This window comes from Microcebus murinus, chromosome 8 (assembly GCF_040939455.1).
Source record: "Microcebus murinus isolate Inina chromosome 8, M.murinus_Inina_mat1.0, whole genome shotgun sequence".
NCBI classification, from domain to species: Eukaryota; Metazoa; Chordata; class Mammalia; order Primates; family Cheirogaleidae; genus Microcebus; species Microcebus murinus.
In genome coordinates, this window is record NC_134111.1 from 80,097,933 (window position 1) to 80,119,679 (window position 21,747).

Below are 21,747 nucleotides of genomic sequence, written 5' to 3' on the forward strand. Positions count from 1 at the left end.
TTTTTCCACTCAAACTATACACATTTTAATTGATATTAATAATATGAATGATTTTATATACCTTCAAATTCTCTTAAGTAATGTTAGGTTCCTTATTAGGAGAGCATATTATGAAGCTGTTTTTAGAAGCAGTTTGACAAATAGTGATTGTGTTTGTTTTCAGAAATGGTGATCAGTTAGAAAAATAAAACTTCAGTTTATTTAGCCATTATCATTTACATTAAAAGAATATGTTTACAGATTATATAATTGACATCAAGTCAGTACACTTTTTCATACTTTCAGTTTTGTTTTAATTAGAAATCTATAATAGTTGACCATAATGCTTTATTTTCTCTTCTATTTTGCTATTTTATGAAAAATCATGGTCGTTTTTATGTCGTGGCAAGAGTCTACTTGAAATTTTTTAATATGAATTTACCAATATCAAAAGGAAGACATTGAGGACTATATCTAGGAAGATCATCCAAGCTGTGCCCTACTTACCTTTTAGACTTAAGGTTGGTAAGCATGTTAACAACAGCATAGAACTTCATTCCAATGAAAAATAAATATAAAACCCAGACATAGGTTAAGACCTCTTTCACCCGTGTCTATACTAATAAATACATTAAATTGGGAATTATTTCTTAATAATGACCCAAAGAGTGCTGATTCTTTCAACATGTTAGTCAGAATCATCATCTGTTATTTTTGCTTCCCTTTTAATCCAGAATGTTTGCTTAGATAGATGATTGACACGGTTGCATCAAGTTGCAGTGTTTCTGTCTTATATCATGTTCACTATTCTTTTCAGCTGCCTCTGGAGATGTACAAACATACCAGATTCGCACAGCACCCACTAGCACTATTGCCCCTGGAGTTGTTATGGCATCCTCTCCAGCACTTCCTACACAACCTGCTGAAGAAGCAGCCCGAAAGAGAGAGGTTCGTCTAATGAAGAACAGGTACATATATTGCATTTACTTAGATTGCTATAGGTTAAGTACATCCTCAGATTTTGCCAGATGTGTGTCTTTACATCTACTGGTAATAGAATCTTTGTATTGGATTTTTTTTCTGATAGAATTGATACATCTTGAGATCATGTGTCAATTTTTGACCATAGAGTAGTTTTCTTTCATACAATTTCCCCATGGGAGATTAATGTGCAGCTTTGCTGGTTGACCTTTGCTCCAAACTACTAGCCAGGTTATTTAGAAATTGTTTCTTTTAATGAGTAGTATTGTTCAAGAAAATCAAGAGTTTCATGTAGGTATATTAACATTGAATGTTAAATTTTATTAATTCTAAGTTTACTTGATATAAAGTATATGTATGATGGGCCAGTCCATGTTGTAATGAATATTATCTTTACTCAAAATGATAACAATTTAACACCTAAGGATTCTTCAAAACTATATTAATTCTAGGAATGCATGTTACTGACAAAAACCTTAAAATATAGTCTTTGGCAATGAAAATACTATATATCAAAAGCTATGAAATGTGAGTAAAGCAATTCTCAGTAAGTTCATTGCTATAAATAGTTTTGCCATCCGAAAGCAAAATAAAAGTAAGTTACTATTTAACTTAGTATTTTAATATGGAATGATGACTAACAAGAACATGAAAATAAAGGTGTAAAAAGTTTGAAATTGGTGTAAGTATTCTGCTGTTCACCTAAGATACTTCAAACACTATGATAAAGTAAAAGAAACAGATTGAATTTGGAAGATCTGTCTTCGAGTCTGGGCTTTATCTGTCATCTGTGATTTGGAGAGAACATAATTATCTTCTAATCCCCAGTTTTCTCCTTTGTAAAATGGGATCCCACCACCTACCTAAAGTGTTGTTCTAACAGTCAAGTAAGATAATTCCTCTGAAAGCACTTTGTAACTGTAGTGCTTTGTTGAAATGTTTTGTGTATGCAATTTTGTGTTTCAGTTCAGATCATCTTCTTTGTTCCAAAAATATTCTTAATTGTCATACAGTGTTAATAAATTACATCTAAACTATGAGAAATGGCAGAAGGTGGGTGCATTGATGCACTGAGGCAAGAGGATCCCTTGAGCCCAGGAGTTTAAGGCCAGCCTGGGTAAAACAATGAGATACTGTCTCGAAAAAATAAAGCAGGTCTTTTTCTGGGATGTTAGGAAAAGAGTTGGACACAGCCAGGTGACTTTTTTTGTTTGTTTGTGAAAATCAATTTCTGATTTTCTTTTGAATATTTGTTATAATACTAAACAAAAGCATAAAAACTGTGCATTCATATTTAAATGCATTTTAAAATATAAATGTAAATCTTTCCAGCTTTAAATCTTTTCAGTTTTAAAAAATGTAAGGAAACGCTTTACCATTGTTAAAATTAGAAGCAAGTCTGATTGAGAAGTCTTAAGCAGAGGGTAAGTCTAAATTTAAAGATAACTAAGCTTAATGAAATAAAACAGAAAGAGTTTAAAAAAAAAAGACAACAGTGCTTACTAAAGAAAACAGTTCTAAGAGACACAGGAGAACAATCAGAAAATAAATTATTTTGATGATAAAAACAACAGAAACACTTTGGATTATGTGTATATAGCTTGGCTCTGTGAAACAAAACCGTTTCCCCGTTATGCAGAAAAGACTTAAGCAGCGGTGTAATGGTAGTAAATGAGAAAGCAGCACTGTAGCTTCCTGCCTGCTCCACTTTGTAGAGGCCAGCCCAGAGCACTGTCCATTTGGGAAAACTGTTTTAAGTTGACTGGCACATAAGATTTCCTTTTTTTCTCTATTCGTTTTTCCTTCAGATTTATGACCTTTTCTACCACCACCACCAAGTTAGTGATAAGACACACCTAACCACAGTTCCTGACAACCTTTGCTTACATGAGATAATCAGGGAAGCTACCTGATTTACCATGGACTCTTTAATAAAATACTGTTGCATTTCAACTCAGGGACTGGATAATGAAAAAAGAATTTTTTTAATAAAAAATACTTTTCCTTAGATTTAGTTACACCATCCGTAAAAGGGGGGAACTTCCCATTGATTCTGCTGTAGTTCTTTTTCCCCTTCATTACCAGATTACTGCTGCTTCTACTATTTAGTTTCCATTCACTGGAGTCTGGTTTCTGTGACTATCGTACCACTCACATATCTATAAAAAGGTACAAATTCCCTCCCACTTTGCAAGTCTAGTATTCACTTTTCATTTAATTTTACCTCTATGGAGTATTTGACACTTTTGACTGCTCATTACTCTAAACTCTTCTTTGACTTATCTGGTTTTCTGACTACTTTTCAAATTTTTCCTTGGAACCTTTATTTATATCCACATATTTCAGGTATCACTTCCATGCTAGTACCTCCTAATTTTATACATTCTGCCTTTGACCTTTCCCCTAAGGTACTATTTATTAAGTCCCACTATATACTGGAAATTATACTGAGGTTCTTTATATATTAATATATTATTTTATTAATTCTACCTGCACTACAATAGAAGCTTAGCTTATCCCCACTTTACAGAGGAGGAGACAGTAAATATAAAAGTTAAATATAATGCCAAAGGTCACACCTTTTAAGAAATTGGTGGAACTGAAATTTGAACCTATGTCTGGCACCAAAGCCTATGAACATGCTACTTCACTGATTCCAGTATGCATCGATCTCCTGCTGTGCCTCTCAAACCAGAACAGTTTGCTTGGGATATGTAGCACCAGGAAATAAACATGGAATGCTTTTCTTGAATGTTCATTTTGCTCAAAGATTTTAAAGAAATAAACATTATTTTTGAAGTCAAATAAGAGATTTAAAAGAAATTTATATCAGCAGTGGTTGCTTTGTGATGTGCCTACAGAACACCCATATTTAGTTTCCTGTGCTATTGTGGCTATTTCAGAGGAAAGGTTAAGAGTAGCACTCTCCTCCTGAAACATACTCACTTGAATGAATGTCCCTTATACATATCAAACAGTCTATCTTAAACTAAACTTTAATGGTTTGAAATGGTTGTGATCCAAGAATTCAGCACTATCCAAATTGCCATTTATGTCAAATGAAGTGATAAACATTCTAAAAGAAAATATAGATGATTGTTCATTTGTGTTGCTGCAGTAACAATCACAAAATCTCAGTGTCTTAGAACATAATTTCTCTCTCACTTACATTACATTTTGGCAACTGCAAGTCAGTTGCCCTGGGCTTCTTCACCTGGTTCTCTTTCACATACTCATCTGGTTCTAGGATCTCGCCTAGAGCAGCACCTCTTTGAGACATGCCATTCTTGTGGCCATGGGAAAAGGGCAATGCTTTTTTAAACATTGCTTGATTGTGGTGAACATCACGTCTGCTTGTGTTCCATGGGCCACAGCATAAGCAAAGACAAGACTAAAGTCAAGGGAGTGTGGATGTGACCTTTTCCCATAGGAGTTAGCAGTGAACAATTGTGAAAGTATTATAATACAGTCTACCGCCCTTGCCTTTATATACCTTTAGCGTGTAGGGGAATTTTATTTATTTATTTTAAAAAATTTTTTATGACAGCCTGCTACTAAATAGAGTGTAGGTAGATTTTAATAGCAGATTTACTAAAGGCAGAAGTAATAAAGGCAAAGGTTAAATAGATTAGACCATAGAAAAATATAAAACCTCTGTTTAGCAAAGAAAAGGATAAAGTAGCAAAGCAAACAATAAATAGGAAACCATTTCAACAAATAAGGTCAGAAGACTAAATGAGTTGAAGGATATAAACAGGCAGATTCCTAAAATTAAAGTGTATTCAATGTAAGTTAAGGTACGTCCATTCAACTCTTTACAGCTAGTCATTAAGAATGAAGATAGGTAGAAAGATGTTCTTGGTGGACAAAAGCAAATTACCAGAAAGTACGTATATTATAATCATTTTTTAAAATTTATCCTTACAAGTGAAATACATTCATTATAAATAAGTAAATTAGAAAACATAAGCTAAAAATTTAATCACCTATAAGCACACCATCCAAAATGTTAACATTCTAGAGTCAACTTGTCCCCAGTACAAAGAAAGATAAATATATATTTTTAATGTATGATTTTTAACTTTGAAATAATTTTAGATTTAAAAAAGTTATAAAAATAGTACTAAAAAGTTCCAGATACCTTTCATCCACCTTCCTCTAATTTTAGTATATTATATAACCAGGGTACTTTTATCAAAACTAAGAAATACATTGATATAATACCATTAACTGAATTATACATTTTACTGAGATTTTCCTAGTTTTTCTACTTACGTAGTTCAATTCAGGTACCATATTGCATTTAGTTGTCATGGCTCCTTCATCTCCTCCAATCTGTGAAAGTTTCGCTTTACTTGTCTTTCATAGCCCTGTCACTTTTGAAGAGTAGTGGTATGGTTTCTTTTAGAATATCCCTTAATTTGGGTTTGTCCAATGTTTTCTTATGATTGGATTGAGGTGTAATAGGTTTGGGGAAAGAATACCACAGAAGTATAGTGTGCCCATCTCATAACATCACATCAGGGAGCACATATCAGCCTGACTTATTACTGATGATGCAAACTTTGATCACTTGGCTAACGTGCTATCTGGGGGTCTCTACTATAGAGCTACCAGTTTTCTCTTTATATACTCTGCTCCTTAGAAGTGAGTCACTAAGTCTCACCCACATTCAAAGGGAGGAGAATTAAATTCCACCTCCTAAAAAGGAGAATATCAAAGAATTTGTGGCCATGTGTGTTAAAACCATTATAGTAATCAGTGTATTTTGGAGGCTATGCAAATATCCTCTTTCTTCTTAAAGTTTTGCCCACTAATTTTAGGATTGACCAGTGAATCTTGTCTATAATAATTATTACTGATATTTTAATGGAAAATTTCTATTTCCCCCTTTGCTTCTCTATTTATTAACTGGAATTCTTCTATATTGAAAATGTGTCCCTTCACATTACTTATATCAATGTGGATTCATGGGTATTTTATTTTGGGGGTTAAAATCCAATCCAGCTTTGTCCTTTGGGATCTCTTTTAAGGTGCTTTCTGTATCCTTTGACATATCCCATCCTTCCCCAGCCTCCACTCACGACCTTTTTACTTTCTGGCACTGTAAGATTGTCCAAGCTCAAATTCTCATCTCGTATTTTCCCTTCTTTAGCCTTGGAGTCAACCATTTCTCCAATGAACTCTAGTTCTTTTTATTAGAAAATGGTATTTAGAAGTCAAGAATTAGGCACTAGGTTAGTTGTGTTCTTTGTTATTATTGAAGTTTCATATCTGTAGGCCCTCACAAAGACAGAGCTAGGAAATATATGTATGGCTTCATGAAGGCATACATCCTTATTTCTGTATCTGTGTGTGTGTGTGTGTATTTTCCACAGGTTCCTCATCTGTAGATTCAACTAACTGCAGATTGAAAATATATGAGAAAAAATAGAAAAGTAACAGGAATAAAAAATAATACAAAGTAAAAAGCAATACATTTTAACTATTTATATAGCATTTACATTGCATTAGGTATTATAAGTAATCTAGAGATGATTTTAAGTATATAGGAGAATGTGCATAGGTTATATGCAAATACTATATGCCATTTTTTATAAGAGACTTGAGCATTTGTGGATTTTGGTATTTGAGGTGATTTCTGGAACCAGTCCCCCACAGATACCGAGGGACAACTGCACACTAAAATAAATACATATATGCACTAACATATGTGATTTTAATCTATAACCACAAGATTCATTGTGGACTTCCCCCATTTGCTCATTTATAACTTCTTTCTCTGACAGAAACTTGGCTTACATATTGGTTTAAATCTAGTATCCATATAAAATATTTTCTGAATTGGTAATGTGTGTACCCTGTGATAAAGAAATTTACCAATAACAATATAGTGTTTATACTTTTTCTTTTTGTTTTTAGCCTTATTACATTTAGTGAAGTACTGTTTTCTAAAGTTACTTAGCTCTGCTCCTTCTTTCTCCACCCCCTTCAGTGAGGGTATGTTATGTTTTTAATAAGTTAGATTCGTTATCTTCATTTAGTTCTGGGACATCATGTTTTTTATTTTTAAATTTGCATATAACTAAGTTCACTCTTTGTGCTGTATGGTTTTATGGGGTTTGTTTGTTTGTTTGTTTGTTTGTTTTGAGACAGAGTCTCGCTTTGTTGCCCAGGCTAGAGTGAGTGCCGTGGCGTCAGCCTCGCTCACAGCAACCTCAAACTCCTGGGCTCAAGCCATCCTTCTGCCTTAGCCTCCCAAGTAGCTGAGACTACAGGCATGCGCCACCACGCCCAGCTAATTTTTTCTATATGTATTAGTTGGCCAATTTCTTTCTATTTTTATAGTAGAGCCAGGGTCTCGCTCTTGCTCAGGTTGGTTTCAAACTCCTGACCTCGAGCAATCCTCCCGCCTCGGCTCCCAGAGTGCTAGGATTACAGGCGTGAGCTACCGCGCCCGGCCGGGTTTTGACAGATGCATAGCGTCATGCATCTACCACTACAGTGCCATACAGAACAGTTATACTATCATAAAGATATTCTCTAGGTAGTCAGCCTCTACCCCTTCCCTCATGCCCTGGAAACCACTGAACCCTTAAAGTTTTGCCTTTTGCAGAATCTCTGTAAATGAAATTATACAATATGTAGCCTTTTAGATCTGGTTCTTTCACTTAGCAAAATGCATTTAAGTCCCATCATTATTGTTGCATGAATGAATGGTTTTATCACAGAATATTTCACTATGGATGTACTGGTATGTATGGTAAAATAACTGTTCAACTTGATTGTTTCCAATTTGGGAGGAATAAAGTTTGTAAACACTTATGTAGAGTGCTTTTTTTCTCCAAACTCATGAAGTAAAACAGCAATGTAAAGCTTTTTATATGGACTTCCAATTCACTTGGGTAATTATCAATAATAAAAAGTCTCCCAATAACAACAGCCCAACAGCCCAAGAATTCTGCTGATTCTACCAAACTTATAAAGAAGAACTAATACCAATTCTCCTTAAACTATTCCAAAAAATTGAGGAGGAAGAATTCTTCCTGATTCATTCTATGAGGCCAGCATTACCCTGATAATAAAACCAGACTAGGACAAAGAAAAAAAGAAAACCACAGGCCAATATCCCTGATGAACCTGGATTCAAAAATCCTCAACAAAATACTAGCAAACCAAATCTAACAACACATCAAAAAGATAATACACCATGATCAGGTGGAGTGGATGCAAGGACAGTTCAACATATACAAATCAATAAATATGATACATCACCAGAATAAAGGAAAGAACCATATGATCATCTCAATAGACACAAGAAAAGAATTTGATAAAATTTAACATCCCTTCATAATAAAAACTCTTAACAAATTAGGTAGGCATAGAAGGAACATACCTCAACACAATATAGGCCATGTATGATAAACCCACAGCTAACATCATATTGAATAGAGAAAAGCTAAGAGACTTTCCTCTTAGAACTGGAATAAGACAGAGATGCTCACTTTTACTATTCTTATTCAACATAGTACTCAAAGTTCTAGCCGGAGCCATTAGGCAAGGGAAAGAAGTAAAGGGCATCCCAGCTGGAAAAGAGGAAGTCAAATTGTCCCTGTTTGCAGAAGACATGATCTTATATGTATATAAACCCTACCAATTCTTAGAACATACACAAATTCAGTAAAGTTGCAGTATACAAAAGCAACTACAAAATTAGTAGCATTTCTATATACTGAAGAGTGAACTAGCTGGAAAAAAATCAAGAAAGCAATCCCATTTATAATAGCTATGAAAAATAAAATTTGAAAAAAACCTAGTAATCAATTTAACCAAGAAAGTAAAAGACCTCTACAGTGAAAAAACTACAAAACATTGATAAAAGACATTGAAGAGGACAAAAGCAAATGTAGACATCGCATTCTCATGGAGTAGAAGAATTAATATTGTTAAAATGGCCATACTACTCAAAGCAATTTACAGATTCATTGCAACCCCTATCAAAATACAGTGGCGGCCGGGCGCGGTGGCTCACGCCTGTAATCCTAGGACTCTGGGAGGCCGAGGCGGGCGGATTGCTCAAAGTCAGGAGTTCAAAACCAGCCTGAGCGAGACTCCGTCTCTACTATAAAAAATAATAGAAAGAAATTAATTGGCCAACTAATATATATAGAAAAAAAATATTAGCCAGGCATGGTGGCGCATGCCTGTAGTCCCAGCTACTCAGGAGGCTGAGGCAGGAGGATCGCTTGAGCCCAGGAGTTTGAGGTTGCTGTGAGCTAGGCTGATGCCATGGCACTCACTCTAGCCTGGGCAACAAAGTGAGACTCTGTCTCAAAAAAAAAAAAAAAAAAAAAATTACAGGGGCATTTCACATAAATAGAGAAAAACAATTCTATAGTGCATATTGAACCAAAAAAAAAGCCTAAATAGCCAAAGCAATCCTGAGCAAAAAAATAAAAAACCAAAGCTTAATGCATCACACCACCTGACTTCTCATTATGCTATAACGCTGTAATAAGCAAAGCAGCATAGTATTGGTATTAAAAGCAGACGCATAGACCAATGGAACAAGATAGAGAACCCAGAAATAAATCCACCTATTTACAGCCAACTGATCTTCGACAAAGGTACCAAGAACATATACTGGGGAAAGGACACCCTCTTCAATAAATGGTGTTGAGAAAACTGGATATCTATATGCAGAAGAATGAAACTAGATCCCTGTCGCCATATATAAAAATCAACTCAAAATGGATTAAAGACTTAAACATATAACCCAAAACTATAAGACTGCTAGAAGAAAAGATAGGGGAAATGCTTCAGGACATTGGTCTAGGCAAAAATATTATGGCTAAGGTTTCAAAAGCATAGGCAACAACAAAAAAATAGACAAATGGGACTATATTAAATTAAAAACCTTCTGAACAGCAAAGGAAACAGTCAGTGAAGTGAAGAGGCAACCTGCAGAATAGGAGAAAATATTTGCAAATTATATATCCTACAAGGAACTAATAGCCAGAATATAAAAGGAACTCAATTCAATAGCAAAAAAAAAAAAAAGAAAGAAAGAAAAAATTTCACTGAAATGTGGGCAAAGAATCTCAATAGATATTTCTCAAAAGAAGACAAATGACTATTAAATATATGAAAAAATACTCATCATCACTAATTATCAGGGAAATGCAAATTAAAACTATAGTGAGGTACACATATCATCTTACCTGAGTTAGAATGGCTATTACCAAAAAGACAAAAAATAACTTAGTGAAAGTGAACATTAGTGCAGCCATTATGTAAAACTATGGAGATTTGTTTTTTAAAAACTAAAAATAGAACTGCCATATGATCCAGCAATTCTGCTACTAGGTACTTATTCAAAGAAAAGGAAATCAGTCTATCAAAGGGATACCTGCCATGTTTATTGCAACATTATTCACAATAGCTAAGAAATGGCATCAGCCTAAATTTCCATCAACAGATGAATGGATAAAGAAAATGTGGTGTAGATACACAGTGGAATGCTATCTAGCCACAAAAAGAATGAAATTCTGTCATTTGCAGCAACATAGATGAGCTTGGCAGACAAGGGTTAAGCGAAATGAGGCACAGAAAGATAAAGACCACACATTCTCACTCATATGTGAAGCTAAAAAAAAAAAAGGTTGAGCTCATGGAAGTAGAGAGTAGAAATTTTGGTATTAGAGGCTGGGAAGGGAAGGAGAACAGGGAGCATGGGGAAAGATTAGTTAATGGAAAAAAAATTACCACTTAGATAGGTGGAATGAGTTCTTGGTGTTCAGCAGCACTGTACGGTGAATATGGTTAACTACAATTTATTGTATATTTTGAGAAAGCTAAAAGAGAAAACTTCAAATGTTCACAACACAAATGATAAAAATTTGAAGTGATGGATATGTTAATTAATCAATGCATATTATATATGTGTATCAAATCAATGCATATTATATATGTGTATCAAAATGTCACTCTGTCCCATAAATGTGTATGATTATTATGTGTCAACTAAAAAAGGGAAAAAAATCTTTGCCTAACCCAAGATTACACAGATTTTCTCCTATGTTTTCTTCTAGAAGTGTTACAGTTTTATGTTTTACATTTGGGTCTATGATCCCTTTTGAGTAAACTTCTGTTTAAGGTGTGAGGGATGTGTGAAGAGAAATGTTTTATATATGGACATCCATTTGTTCCAGACCATTTAATTAAAACAGTATTCTTTCTCTGTTGAATTGCCTTTGTTCTTTTTTTCAATGGTTGACTATTTGTGTGGGTTGTTTCTGGGATGCCTAGCTTCTTCCATTGATCTTTATGTCTATTTTTTAGCCAATACCATGTGTCTTGATTACTATACCTTCATAATAAGTCTTGAATTTGGTAGTTTGAGTCCTCCTGCAACTTTGTTCTTGTACATAATTGATTTGGCTATTCTGGTTCCTTTGCATTTTTATACATATTTTAGAATCAACTTGTTGATATCTACAGAAAGCTTATCAGGATTTGGATTAGGATTGTGTTGTGTTTATAGATCAAATTGAGGAGAATTCACATCTTAATACTGAGTCTTCCATTCCTTGAACACAATATACTCTTCATCTATTTTTTAGCATATAGATCCTGAACATACCTTATTAGATTTATACCTAAGTACTTCTGGGATTTTTATATTTATTTTAGGGCAGTGCTCTTTGAAATGGTATATTCAATAGTTCATTGCTGGTATATAGAAATAAAATTGACTTCTGTATATCAACTTTTTATCCTGTGACCATTCTAAATTTTACTTCTTCTAGGAGCCTTTTTAAAGTAGATTCTTTGGGATTTTCTACATAGACAGTCATGTCATCTACAAATATAGATAGTTTGAATTCTTCCTTTCTAATCTGTATGTCTTTTATTTTTCTTTTTTCCCTTATTGCAATGTGTAGGACTTCTGGTATGATATTAAATAGAAGTGATGAGAGGATATCCTTGTTCTATTCTTGATCTTAAAGAGTATGTTAGTTTTCTATTATTGCTTATCACAGATTACAACAAATTTAATGGCTTAAACAGCACAAATTTATTATCCTCTAGCTTTATAGGATTCAAAGCCCTCATGAGCTCTCACTGAGCTAAATACAGTCAAGATGTCAGCAGGACTGCATTGCTTTCTGGAGATTCTAGGGGAGAAATCTGTTTCCTTGCCCTTTCCAGCTTCTAGAGGCCACCCACATTCCTTGGTTTATGGCCCCTTTCTCCAGATTCACGCCTCTCTCTGTGTCTTCCTTTCATAGTCACATCTTCTGCCTCCTCCTTCATTTAAGAACTCATATGGTTTCACTGGGCCCACCCAAGTAATCCAGGATAATTTTCCTATTTTAAGGCCAGCTAATTAACAACGTTAATTCCATCTGCAACCTTAATTCCTCTTTGCCATGTCAGGTAATTCACAGATTCCAGAGATTAAGTCATGGACATCTTTGGGGGACCACAAATAGTTATAATAGCCATAGCTTCTTTGTAAATGCTCCTTATTAGGTTAAAAGCCTCTTTTATTGTAGTTTTCTGAGAGTTTTTATCATAAATGCTTGTTGAATTTTGTCAGATACTTTTGCTGAATATATTGAGGTGATAATGTGGTTTTTCTTATTTAGTCTGTTAACAGGGTGAATTATGTTGATTGATATTCCATTGTTGAGACATGCTTGCATTCCTGGGATGAACCCCTACTTGGTCATGATGTAGCATCATTTTTACATATTGCTGGATTCAGGTTATCAATATTTTGTTGAGGGTTTTCCTGTCTACATTCATGACTAATGAGGTTTTAGTTTTCTTGTCATAGGTTTGTTATTAGGGCAATGCTTGCTTCATAAAATGAGAAGTGTTCCCTTCTCTTTTTCTAGAAGAGGTTGTATAGAATTGGTGTTATTTACACCTTATATATTTGGTAGGATTTGCCATCAAAACCATCTAAGCCTGAAGTTGGCTTTTTTTTTGGAAGCCTGCCCCCCTTCCCTACCCAAAACCATGAATTAAATTTCTTTAATAGATATGGGCCAATTCAGACTACTATTTCTTCATTGAGTTTTAGAAGAAATGGATTTGTTTCTTCTAAATTGTCAAATTCATAGGCATAGAGTTATTTGTAGTATTTATTCATTATCTTTTTAATGTATTATAGGGTCAATAGGTATATCCCTTCTTTCATTCCTAATATTGATAAGTTCTGTCTTTTCTCTTTTTTGTTTTGGGCAACCAATTGTTAGTGTCATTGGTTTTCTTTTTACAGTGTCATTGATTTGTTCTCTGATCTTTATTATTTTCTTCCTTCTGCTTGCTTTGGTTTTAATTATTCCTTTTCTAGTTTCTTAAGGGTGGAACTTAGATCAGAGGTTGGCAAACTTTTTTAAAAAGGATCAAAAAATACATATTTTAGGCTTTTTGGACCAAATGGTCTCTGTCTCAGCTACTTAAGTCTGTCATTTTAGGACCAGAGCAGCCATGAATAATACATAAACAAATGAGTATGGCTGTGTTCCAGGAAAATTTTATTTACAAAAACAAGCAGTGAGGTGCATGTTGGCAACCCTTGATATAAATGATTGATTTAAGACCTTCTTTTCTAACATAAGTATTTCAGACTATACATTTCCATCTAAATATTGATTTAGCTGCATCCTACAAATTTTTATTTATTTATTTATCTATTTATTAAGAGACAGGCCCAGGCTGGAGTATAGTGGTGCAGTCACAGCTCACTGCAGCTTCAAACTCCTGGGCTCAAGTAGTCTTCCACCTCAGCCTTCCAAGTAGCTGGGACTACAAGTGCACACAGCACCATGCCTGGCTAATTTTTTATTTTTTGTAGAGATGGAGTCTTGCTGTGTTACCCAGGCTGGTCTTGAACTCTAGCCTTAAGTGATCATCCCACTTTGGCCTACCAAAGTGCTGGATTACAGGTGTGAGCTACCATGCCCAGCCTCATTTGTCAAATTTTTATTTGCATTCAGTTCAAAAAATTTTTTATTTCCTTTAGACTTCCTTTTTGGCTTATAGATTTAGAAATGTTTAATATTTAATTTCCAAATGAGGATTTCCCAGGTGTTTTATGGCCTAAGAATATACTTTGTATAATTTCTTTTTTCTTAAATTAGCAAGTATCATATTAATGTCAAATAGGTATAATGGGTTATGTCACTCAAGTACTCTATATCCTTTTTTTATTTTCTACTTATTCTATCATCACTGAGAGAAAAGTGTGAAGTATTCAGCTGTATTTATGAATTTTTTCATTTCTCTTTTCAGTTCCATCAGCTTTTGCCTCATGTGTGTAGAAACTCTGTTAAAAGAATACACATTGAAGGCCGGGCGCGGTGGCTCACGCCTGTAATCCTAGCACTCTGGGAGGCTGAGGCGGGCGGATTGCTCAAGGTCAGGAGTTCAAAACCAGCCTGAGCGAGACCCCGTCTCTACCATAAAAATAGAAAGAAATTAATTGGCCAATTAATATATATAATATAAAAATCAGCCAGGCATGGTGGCTCGTGCTTGTAGTCCCAGCTACGCGGGAGGCTGAGGCAGCAGGATCGCTTGAGCCCAGGAGTTTGAGGTTGCTGTGAGCTAGGCTCACACCACGGCACTCACTCTAGCCTAGGCAAGAAAGCGAGACTCTGTCTCAAAAAAAAAAAAAAAAGAATACACATTGAGAATTATATCTTCTTATAGGATTGACCTCTTTATAATTGTATAATGTCCTTTATCCCTGACAATATTCCTTCTGAAGTCTGCTTTGTCTGATAATAATAAAACTACCCCAGGTTCCTTTTGATTAGTTTTTACATAGTATTCTCTTCTCTATTCTTTTCCTTCTCCATGTCTTTATATTTGAAGCATATACTTAGGTCTTCCTTTTTTATTGAGTTTTATGTCCTTTAACTTAACTTGGATGAGGGGTTAGCAAACTATGACTTATGGATCCAATCTAGCTTATAGCCCATTTGTTTGTTTATCACACACACGTAACAGGAGGCTATTTTAGGCCAATAAAACCTAAAGTACTTACTATCTGACACTTTATGGAAAAACTTTGCCTACCTCTACTTCAGACAGTAAGTTAAACAATTAAAAATTAAACAATTGAAAATAAGTGGAAAATTTTAGTTTTATGTTTGTATATTTAATCTTCAAAGCTTTGAGAAAGTCTTTCACCATCATCATATTTGAGAGATATTTTTGCTGGATATAGAATTCTGGGTTGATCATTTTTTCTTTCATAGCACTTTAAAGATTTTAAATTCTTTAAAGCACTCCATTTTGTTTATGATTTACAGAGTTTCTGACAAGAAATCTGTATTACATAATGCTTCTTTTTTCCCTGCCATCAAGCTTTTCTTTGCCTTTGATTTTCAGCAGTTCAAATATGATATGCCTAGGGATTTTCCCATCCCTCCTCCCTACCTCCACTATATTTATCCCGGTTGGTATTCTTGTATCTGTGACTTAGTGTCTGTCATTAATTTTGGAAAATTCTCAGTTATACTTTCTTCAAATATTCAAACAGAAAACTGCCCTGTTCTCTCTCTTCTTCTTCTGAGATTTTGGTTACAAGTATGTTAGAATGTTGAAGACTGTCCCACAGCCCTTGGTTGTTCTGTTCTCCCCACACATACACTTTCTCTTTGTGTTTCAATTTACATAGTTTCTGTTGTTCTCTCTTCAAGTTCCCTGAGCCTTTCTTTAGCTGTGTCATTTCTACTCATGAGCACAACATCAATAAATTAATCCATTTCCATTTGATCCTTTTTTATAATGTCCATCTCATTGCCAGAATAATCCATCTAATCTTACATGTTACCTACCTATTCTTTTATAGCCTTTAGCATATTAGTCATAGTTATTTCAAATTTTATATCAAATATTTCTAACATGTGTATATGTATGTGAGTCTAGTTCTGGTGATTGCTGTTTCCTGGGAGTGTGTTTTCTTTTACCTATTCATGTGCTTTGTAATGTTTAGTTGAAAGCTAAACGTGGTACATAGGACAATAGATGCTAATATGAGGTGAATAGTTTTTATTTTTATGACTGGAAATGGGCACATATTTCCTTCTGTGAGGACTTTAGTGTGGAGGGAAAAGGGAGTAATCCAGGGTAGGAGTTGGGCTATTTATGAGTTGTTATGGTTACCATCAGTAACCACAGGCTTCAGATATGTGGAGAGCTAGTTTGTTTCTAGGGTGGGAGTTTTCAGAGCACTGTTTGTTTGATTCTAAATTTCCTGTCTTCCTTTCATGCTGTGCCTTAGCTAGGATGTTTGTAAGCTCTTATTTCTCTCCTGTCCCTCTCCCATCCCTCTGTTAATTTGGAGCTGTTTTTCAGAGGGATGTGGGGGGATGGGATCAAGCTTAGTCTTAGGCATGCATTGTAACTCTCTTGGTCTCAGGGGTGCAGTCCTCACAGTTCTCTTGCTCCTCCCCCAAAAGGTTGGGCCTTACACATTCCTTCCAGCTGCAGTGAATGTTCACCAGTGCCCTAGGGCCAGCAGTGTTGCCCTTCCTTCCACAGATTAAGTCTTTTGTTCTATAGTAGAGATAGGCTCCCTGTAGAGTTGCTTGTTACTCCAAGTCAGCTGCTATTCCCCTCGCATTGGTCTATGCCACAATGGATATCTCTTAGTACTCTTTGTAGTCTTTTCTGAATGCTGGATTGGGTTCATGGAGAAAAAGCCTTCAAGAGCATGCAGACTCTCCCAATTTCTACAGTAGTCCCTAGAGGTTGCACATGACCCACCAGCCTGCATTCTGGGCTTCATCACTTTTTCACCTGTTCTAGGTGAACTCTTTTTAACACTGTCCAGTTGCCTCTATCCCAGGTGAGGATAGATGCCACTTTTTATCCTGAGGCACTGTCTCCTTAGATTTGGGGTCAGTTTTATATAACCTTAGTTGTCTGATGGGTTTGAAAAAATTCATGAATTTGAAATTAGTCCTCTTTTTCATTAAAGGATGTGAGTAACATTCTTTCCTAGTTCTCTACATCCTGGAGCAGAAGCCAGAACCAATACAGATATTTTTTAATTAATACAATTTATGTAAATGAAGATTTGAAAGACCTATACAAATCTGAAGGCAAAAGAGAAAAAGCAGTTAGTATGGAAGGATTAAAGATGCCAAAAAAGAAAGGAATAAGTGAAACAAAATAAGAGTATTACATAGAGGTTGCTGTGGTTTGAATGTGTCCCCCAAAGTGTGTGTGCTAGAAACTTAATCTCTAATGCAAAAGTGTTGAGAGGTGGTACTTTTAAGAAGTGATTAGGGGTCATAAAGGCTCTGCCTTCATGAATGAATTAATGCTGTTATCATGGGAATATAGATTAGGTTACTTATCCGTAGAAGTGGGTTCCTGATAAAAAAGATAAGTTCATTTCCCTTTTTCTCTTGCTGTCTCATGCTCTCTTGCCCTTCCACCTTCTACCATAGGATGATACAGCAAAAAGGCTCTCCTTCCCAGATGCAGGTCCCTAGGTCTTGGACTTCCTAGCCTCCAGAACTGTAAGAAATAAATTTCTCTATAAGTTACCCAGCCTGTGATATAGGCTGTGAGTAACCCTTATCTGAAATGGCTTAGGACCAAAGGGTTTAGATTTCAGGTTTTTAAACATTTGTATCATTCTTACCAGTTTAGCACCCCAAATCTGAAATGCTTCAGTGAGCATTTGTTTTGAGCTTCATAATAGCACTCAAAATTTCATATGTTGGAGCATTTTGGATTTTAGATTTTTGGATTTAGAATGCTCAGTCTGTATTCTGTTACAGGAACACAAAACAGACTAAGAGGCAAAAAAATTAGTTCAGTAAATGTGGTAGGAGGATGTTGAAACACATTGATATGTAAGAACTTTTTTTGAAAAAAATGTGTCTACCAAATCAATTTCAGAATTTGTAGGTCATCTGTTTACCTGAATGCTTGGAATCATAAAATCCTATTTCTATATTTTAAAAAAATCAGAGGTCAGTTTAACCTTCAAACTAAGTCCCAATACCAATCTATTTATTGGCAAGGTCCTTTCATTCTCTTCTGTACTTATAATATTTAGATAGAAATTTTTGAAAAGCTTTAAGAGGCACTCTCCAAGCTAGAAATTTGTTTTAAAATTTTTATTTAAAGTTCATTTGAATTTTGTATTCTACTCTAAAATGTAGTGCTGTGTATTTTAATATGAAAATGTCTGCCACCCGTTAACCAAAATAGGTGCTTTAGAATGATACACCACATTTATTCTTGGCTTTGCATACTCCTTAATACAAAGCTAACTTGTACCTTGGTTTGGGACATGTTGATGACTCCTTTTTTTTTTCTCTAAACAGATGAGGAAGCAGTTCTTGAATGGGAAGGGACCTGCTGGAAGCTACATAACTAGTTAGTGTCAAGCCAGAGTCTAAACCCAAATTTCCTATCCCTAGTTTAGAACTTTCACTAGTGTATCGTATTTTATTAAATTTGTATCCAAGTTTATTTATTTTAAACTGTGGCTAACTTGAATATCATTCTGAAGAGAGTGTTAGTTGAAATTTATTTACTATTCCCCTAAAAGAAGTTATAGTCAAATATAGACATGCTACATGGAATTCCTTTTTATAGAGTCTCAATTCACATTGGTATATTGAAAAGATCCAAGAGATCTTGTGTTAAAGAAATAAGTTAATTTTCTTAGCCTAGTGTTTCATAGTTTTTTTCTTTTGAGGATCATATACTTTAATCTTTCACAATACTATAGTATACTGATTATGATAGAACAAAGGAGATACTAACCTACAGGATCATATTAGTTTAACTTTGGAAATTAGCATGTAGCTGTAGCATTCATATGGGCACTCTACTTATGGACCATATATTTTCAGGTAATGGAGAGGAGAAAGCAAGGGAAATAAGATTAGTCAACCCTGGCTTTAATTAGACTTATAAGTATATATACATCCTACATGCTTTCTATATTGTTAGAATTTACCAAATACAGAACATCCAAAGGGATCTCTAGTATCATCCTTTCTAGATCACTGTTTTCCTCTTGGCCCCAAAGTACCTCTTGGCTTGCCCTCTTCACTATTCAGTGGAAGGCTGGGGCCATTTTTAATCCATCTCCTCCCATATTTAAGTGATGCTATGGATTATATATTGTCCATATTTCTCTATTGTGGATAATACAACATTAGATGTAGTTTTTATTCCAAAAATCAGTATGCATCAGAAGCAAGTGCTACGTTTTTCTGAAGTGATAGGCTATATGAGGATGAAGACATTAATGGAATTATAGTATTCTACCATTTGAATTTTCTAGAAATAATAATAGCTAACACATTTATAAAATGCCAGGTACTATTTGTGTGCTTTACATATATTAACTCATTTAATCCTCATAAACCTTTTGAGGTAGATAATATTACCATGTCTTTTTTACAGTTAAGAAAGTTAAATAATTTTCCTGGGGTAAGGTAGAACCACTTAACCCCAAGAATCTTAACACTGAAGATATTATTAACTGCTACGCTACACTTCCCCTGATGTAAATGAATGATTGTAAATTACTATGTTTTTCTTTTTTTTTTTTTTTTTTGAGACAGAGTCTCACTTTGTTGTCCAGGCTAGAGTGAGTGCCGTGGCGTCAGCCTAGCTCACAGCAACCTCAAACTCCTGGGCTTGAGTGATCCTTCTGCCTCAGCCTCCCGAGTAGCTGGGACTACAGGCATGCGCCACCATGCCCGGCTAATTTTTATATATATATATCAGTTGGCCAATTAATTTCTTTCTATTTATAGTAGAGACGGGGTCTCGCTCTTGCTCAGGCTGGTTTTGAACTCCTGACCTTGAGCAATCCGCCCGCCTCGGCCTCCCAAGAGCTAGGATTACAGGCGTGAGCCACAGCGCCCGGCCTTGTTTTTCATTTTTTAAAGACATAGAATCTTCTTGCTTTCAACTCTTATGTTTCTTCAACAAGAACCTGCCTTGTTCTAGTCTCTGTGCGACTGGCTGAGGTTATAAAGAATAGGATGTGGCCCTTGACCACATAGAGCTAAAAAAGAACACTGGTTTAGACTTAGCTTGCTAAAGAAAAATAATTTTATTATTTTTAATCTATTTTATAAAATAATTTATTTTTAATTGTGGTTAAAAAAACAGCATGAATTAAAATTTATCATCCTAACCATTTTTAAGTAGTTCAATAATGTTAAATATATTCACATTGTGGTACAATGTGAATTGTACAGATTTCCAGAACGTATTCATCTTACAAAACTGAAACTGTACCCATTAAACATCCCCATTTCCCCCTTTCCCTACCCTTACCCCTATTCCCTTGCATCCACCATTCTAAGTCCTATTTCTGTGAATTTGACTTTAGATACCTCATAAGTAGAATTACAGTATTTGTCTTTTTGAGACTAGCTTATTTCACTTATCATATGCCTTTGAGGTTCATCCATGTTGTAGCTTACAATAGGCCTGCCTTCCTAATATTCCATTGTATGTATATACCACATTTTGTTTATCCATTCACCTTGTTGATAGACATTTGGGTTGCTTCTACCTCTTGGCTATTGTGAATAATGCTGCAGTGAATATGGATGCATAGATATGAATTTGAGACCCTGCTTTCATTTCCTTCGGGTATGTAGCCAGAAGTGGTATTGCTGGATCATATGGTAAATTCCGTTTTTAATTTTTTGAGGAACCCTCATTCTGTTCCATAGCAGCTGCACTATTTTGGATTCCCACCAAGAGTACACAAAGGTTTGAATTTCTTCATATTCTCACCAACATATTATCATCAACAATTGGTATTTTCTGGTGGTGGTTGTGATGACTTTTGCTAATAGTAGCTATTATAATCATTCTCATGGATTGATTTGCATTTCCCTAATGATTATTGATGTTGAGCCTCTTTTCATCTGCTTATTGGCCATTTATATATCTTTGGAGAAGTGCCTACTCAAAGTCCTATGCCCATTTTTTAAAAATTGGATTGTTGAGTTGTGGGAGTTCTCATATATTTTCTGGATCTTAACCCTTTAACAGATACATGATTTGCAAATATTTTCTTTCATTCCATAGGTTGCCTTTTTACTGTTTATTGTATCATTTGATGTGCAGAAGTTTTTAAGTTTGATGTCATCCTATTTTTCTATTTTGTTTTTGTTGCCTATGCTTTTGATGTCATATTTAAGAAATCACCGCCAAATCTAATGACAGGAAGCTTTTTCTCTGTTTTTTTCTAGAGGTTTTATGTTTTAGGTCTTACGTTTAAGGTCTTTGATCCATTTTGAGTTAATTTTTGTATATGGTATATGGTAAGGGTCCACTTCATTCTTTTGCATGTGGATATCCAGTTTTCTCACTACTTGTTAAAGAGACTTTGGTTTTTTAAAATGCTCTGAAATGATTAGTTTGTAAGATTTTCTATTTAAAGAATGTTTTTCACATTGAAATTTAGCTTTACTGTTTTCTTAGTTATTGATATGGATAGAATTTCAAGTTTTGCAGATAATGCAGAATATTTTAATATAGCGAGAGATGTGGTTTTTAAGTGATTAACTCTTGTTTATGATGTTTTTTTGATGTTTTAAATCAACCTTCTATGATATATTAAGATTAAAATTTAACATAAGATAATTTTCAAGTCATTCTGTATATTTTTCACATGTCTAATATGTACAAAAATGTTTATTGCTTTGAGCTATTTCTCTTTTTAAAAGTACTCTAACCCAAAATAAATAATACAGAAATCATTTG

At 34.7% G+C, this 21,747-nt stretch overlaps 2 protein-coding genes and 1 long non-coding RNA gene across 6 annotated transcripts in view; 2 read left to right on the forward strand and 1 right to left on the reverse strand.

The window, feature by feature from the left end:
• CREB1 (cAMP responsive element binding protein 1) overlaps positions 1-21,747 on the forward strand; it is a 54,922-nt gene that overhangs the window by 26,869 nt on the left and 6,306 nt on the right. For all 3 annotated transcript variants that reach the window (XR_012920612.1, XM_012752080.2, XM_012752082.2), the window contains one exon: positions 797-947. Coding sequence is in view for 2 of the 3 variants with exons in the window: in XM_012752080.2 (XP_012607534.1) it covers positions 797-947 (151 nt within the window). In the remaining variant the exon portion in view is untranslated. The remainder of the gene's footprint in view (positions 1-796; positions 948-21,747) is intronic.
• METTL21A (methyltransferase 21A, HSPA lysine) overlaps positions 1-21,747 on the reverse strand; it is a 73,856-nt gene that overhangs the window by 24,483 nt on the left and 27,626 nt on the right. The gene's annotated exons all lie outside the window — the stretch shown is intronic.
• Positions 960-21,596, forward strand: LOC142872380 (uncharacterized). Its single transcript, XR_012920615.1, has 2 exons — positions 960-13,682; positions 14,561-21,596. It is a non-coding gene; the product is annotated as an uncharacterized LOC142872380 (long non-coding RNA).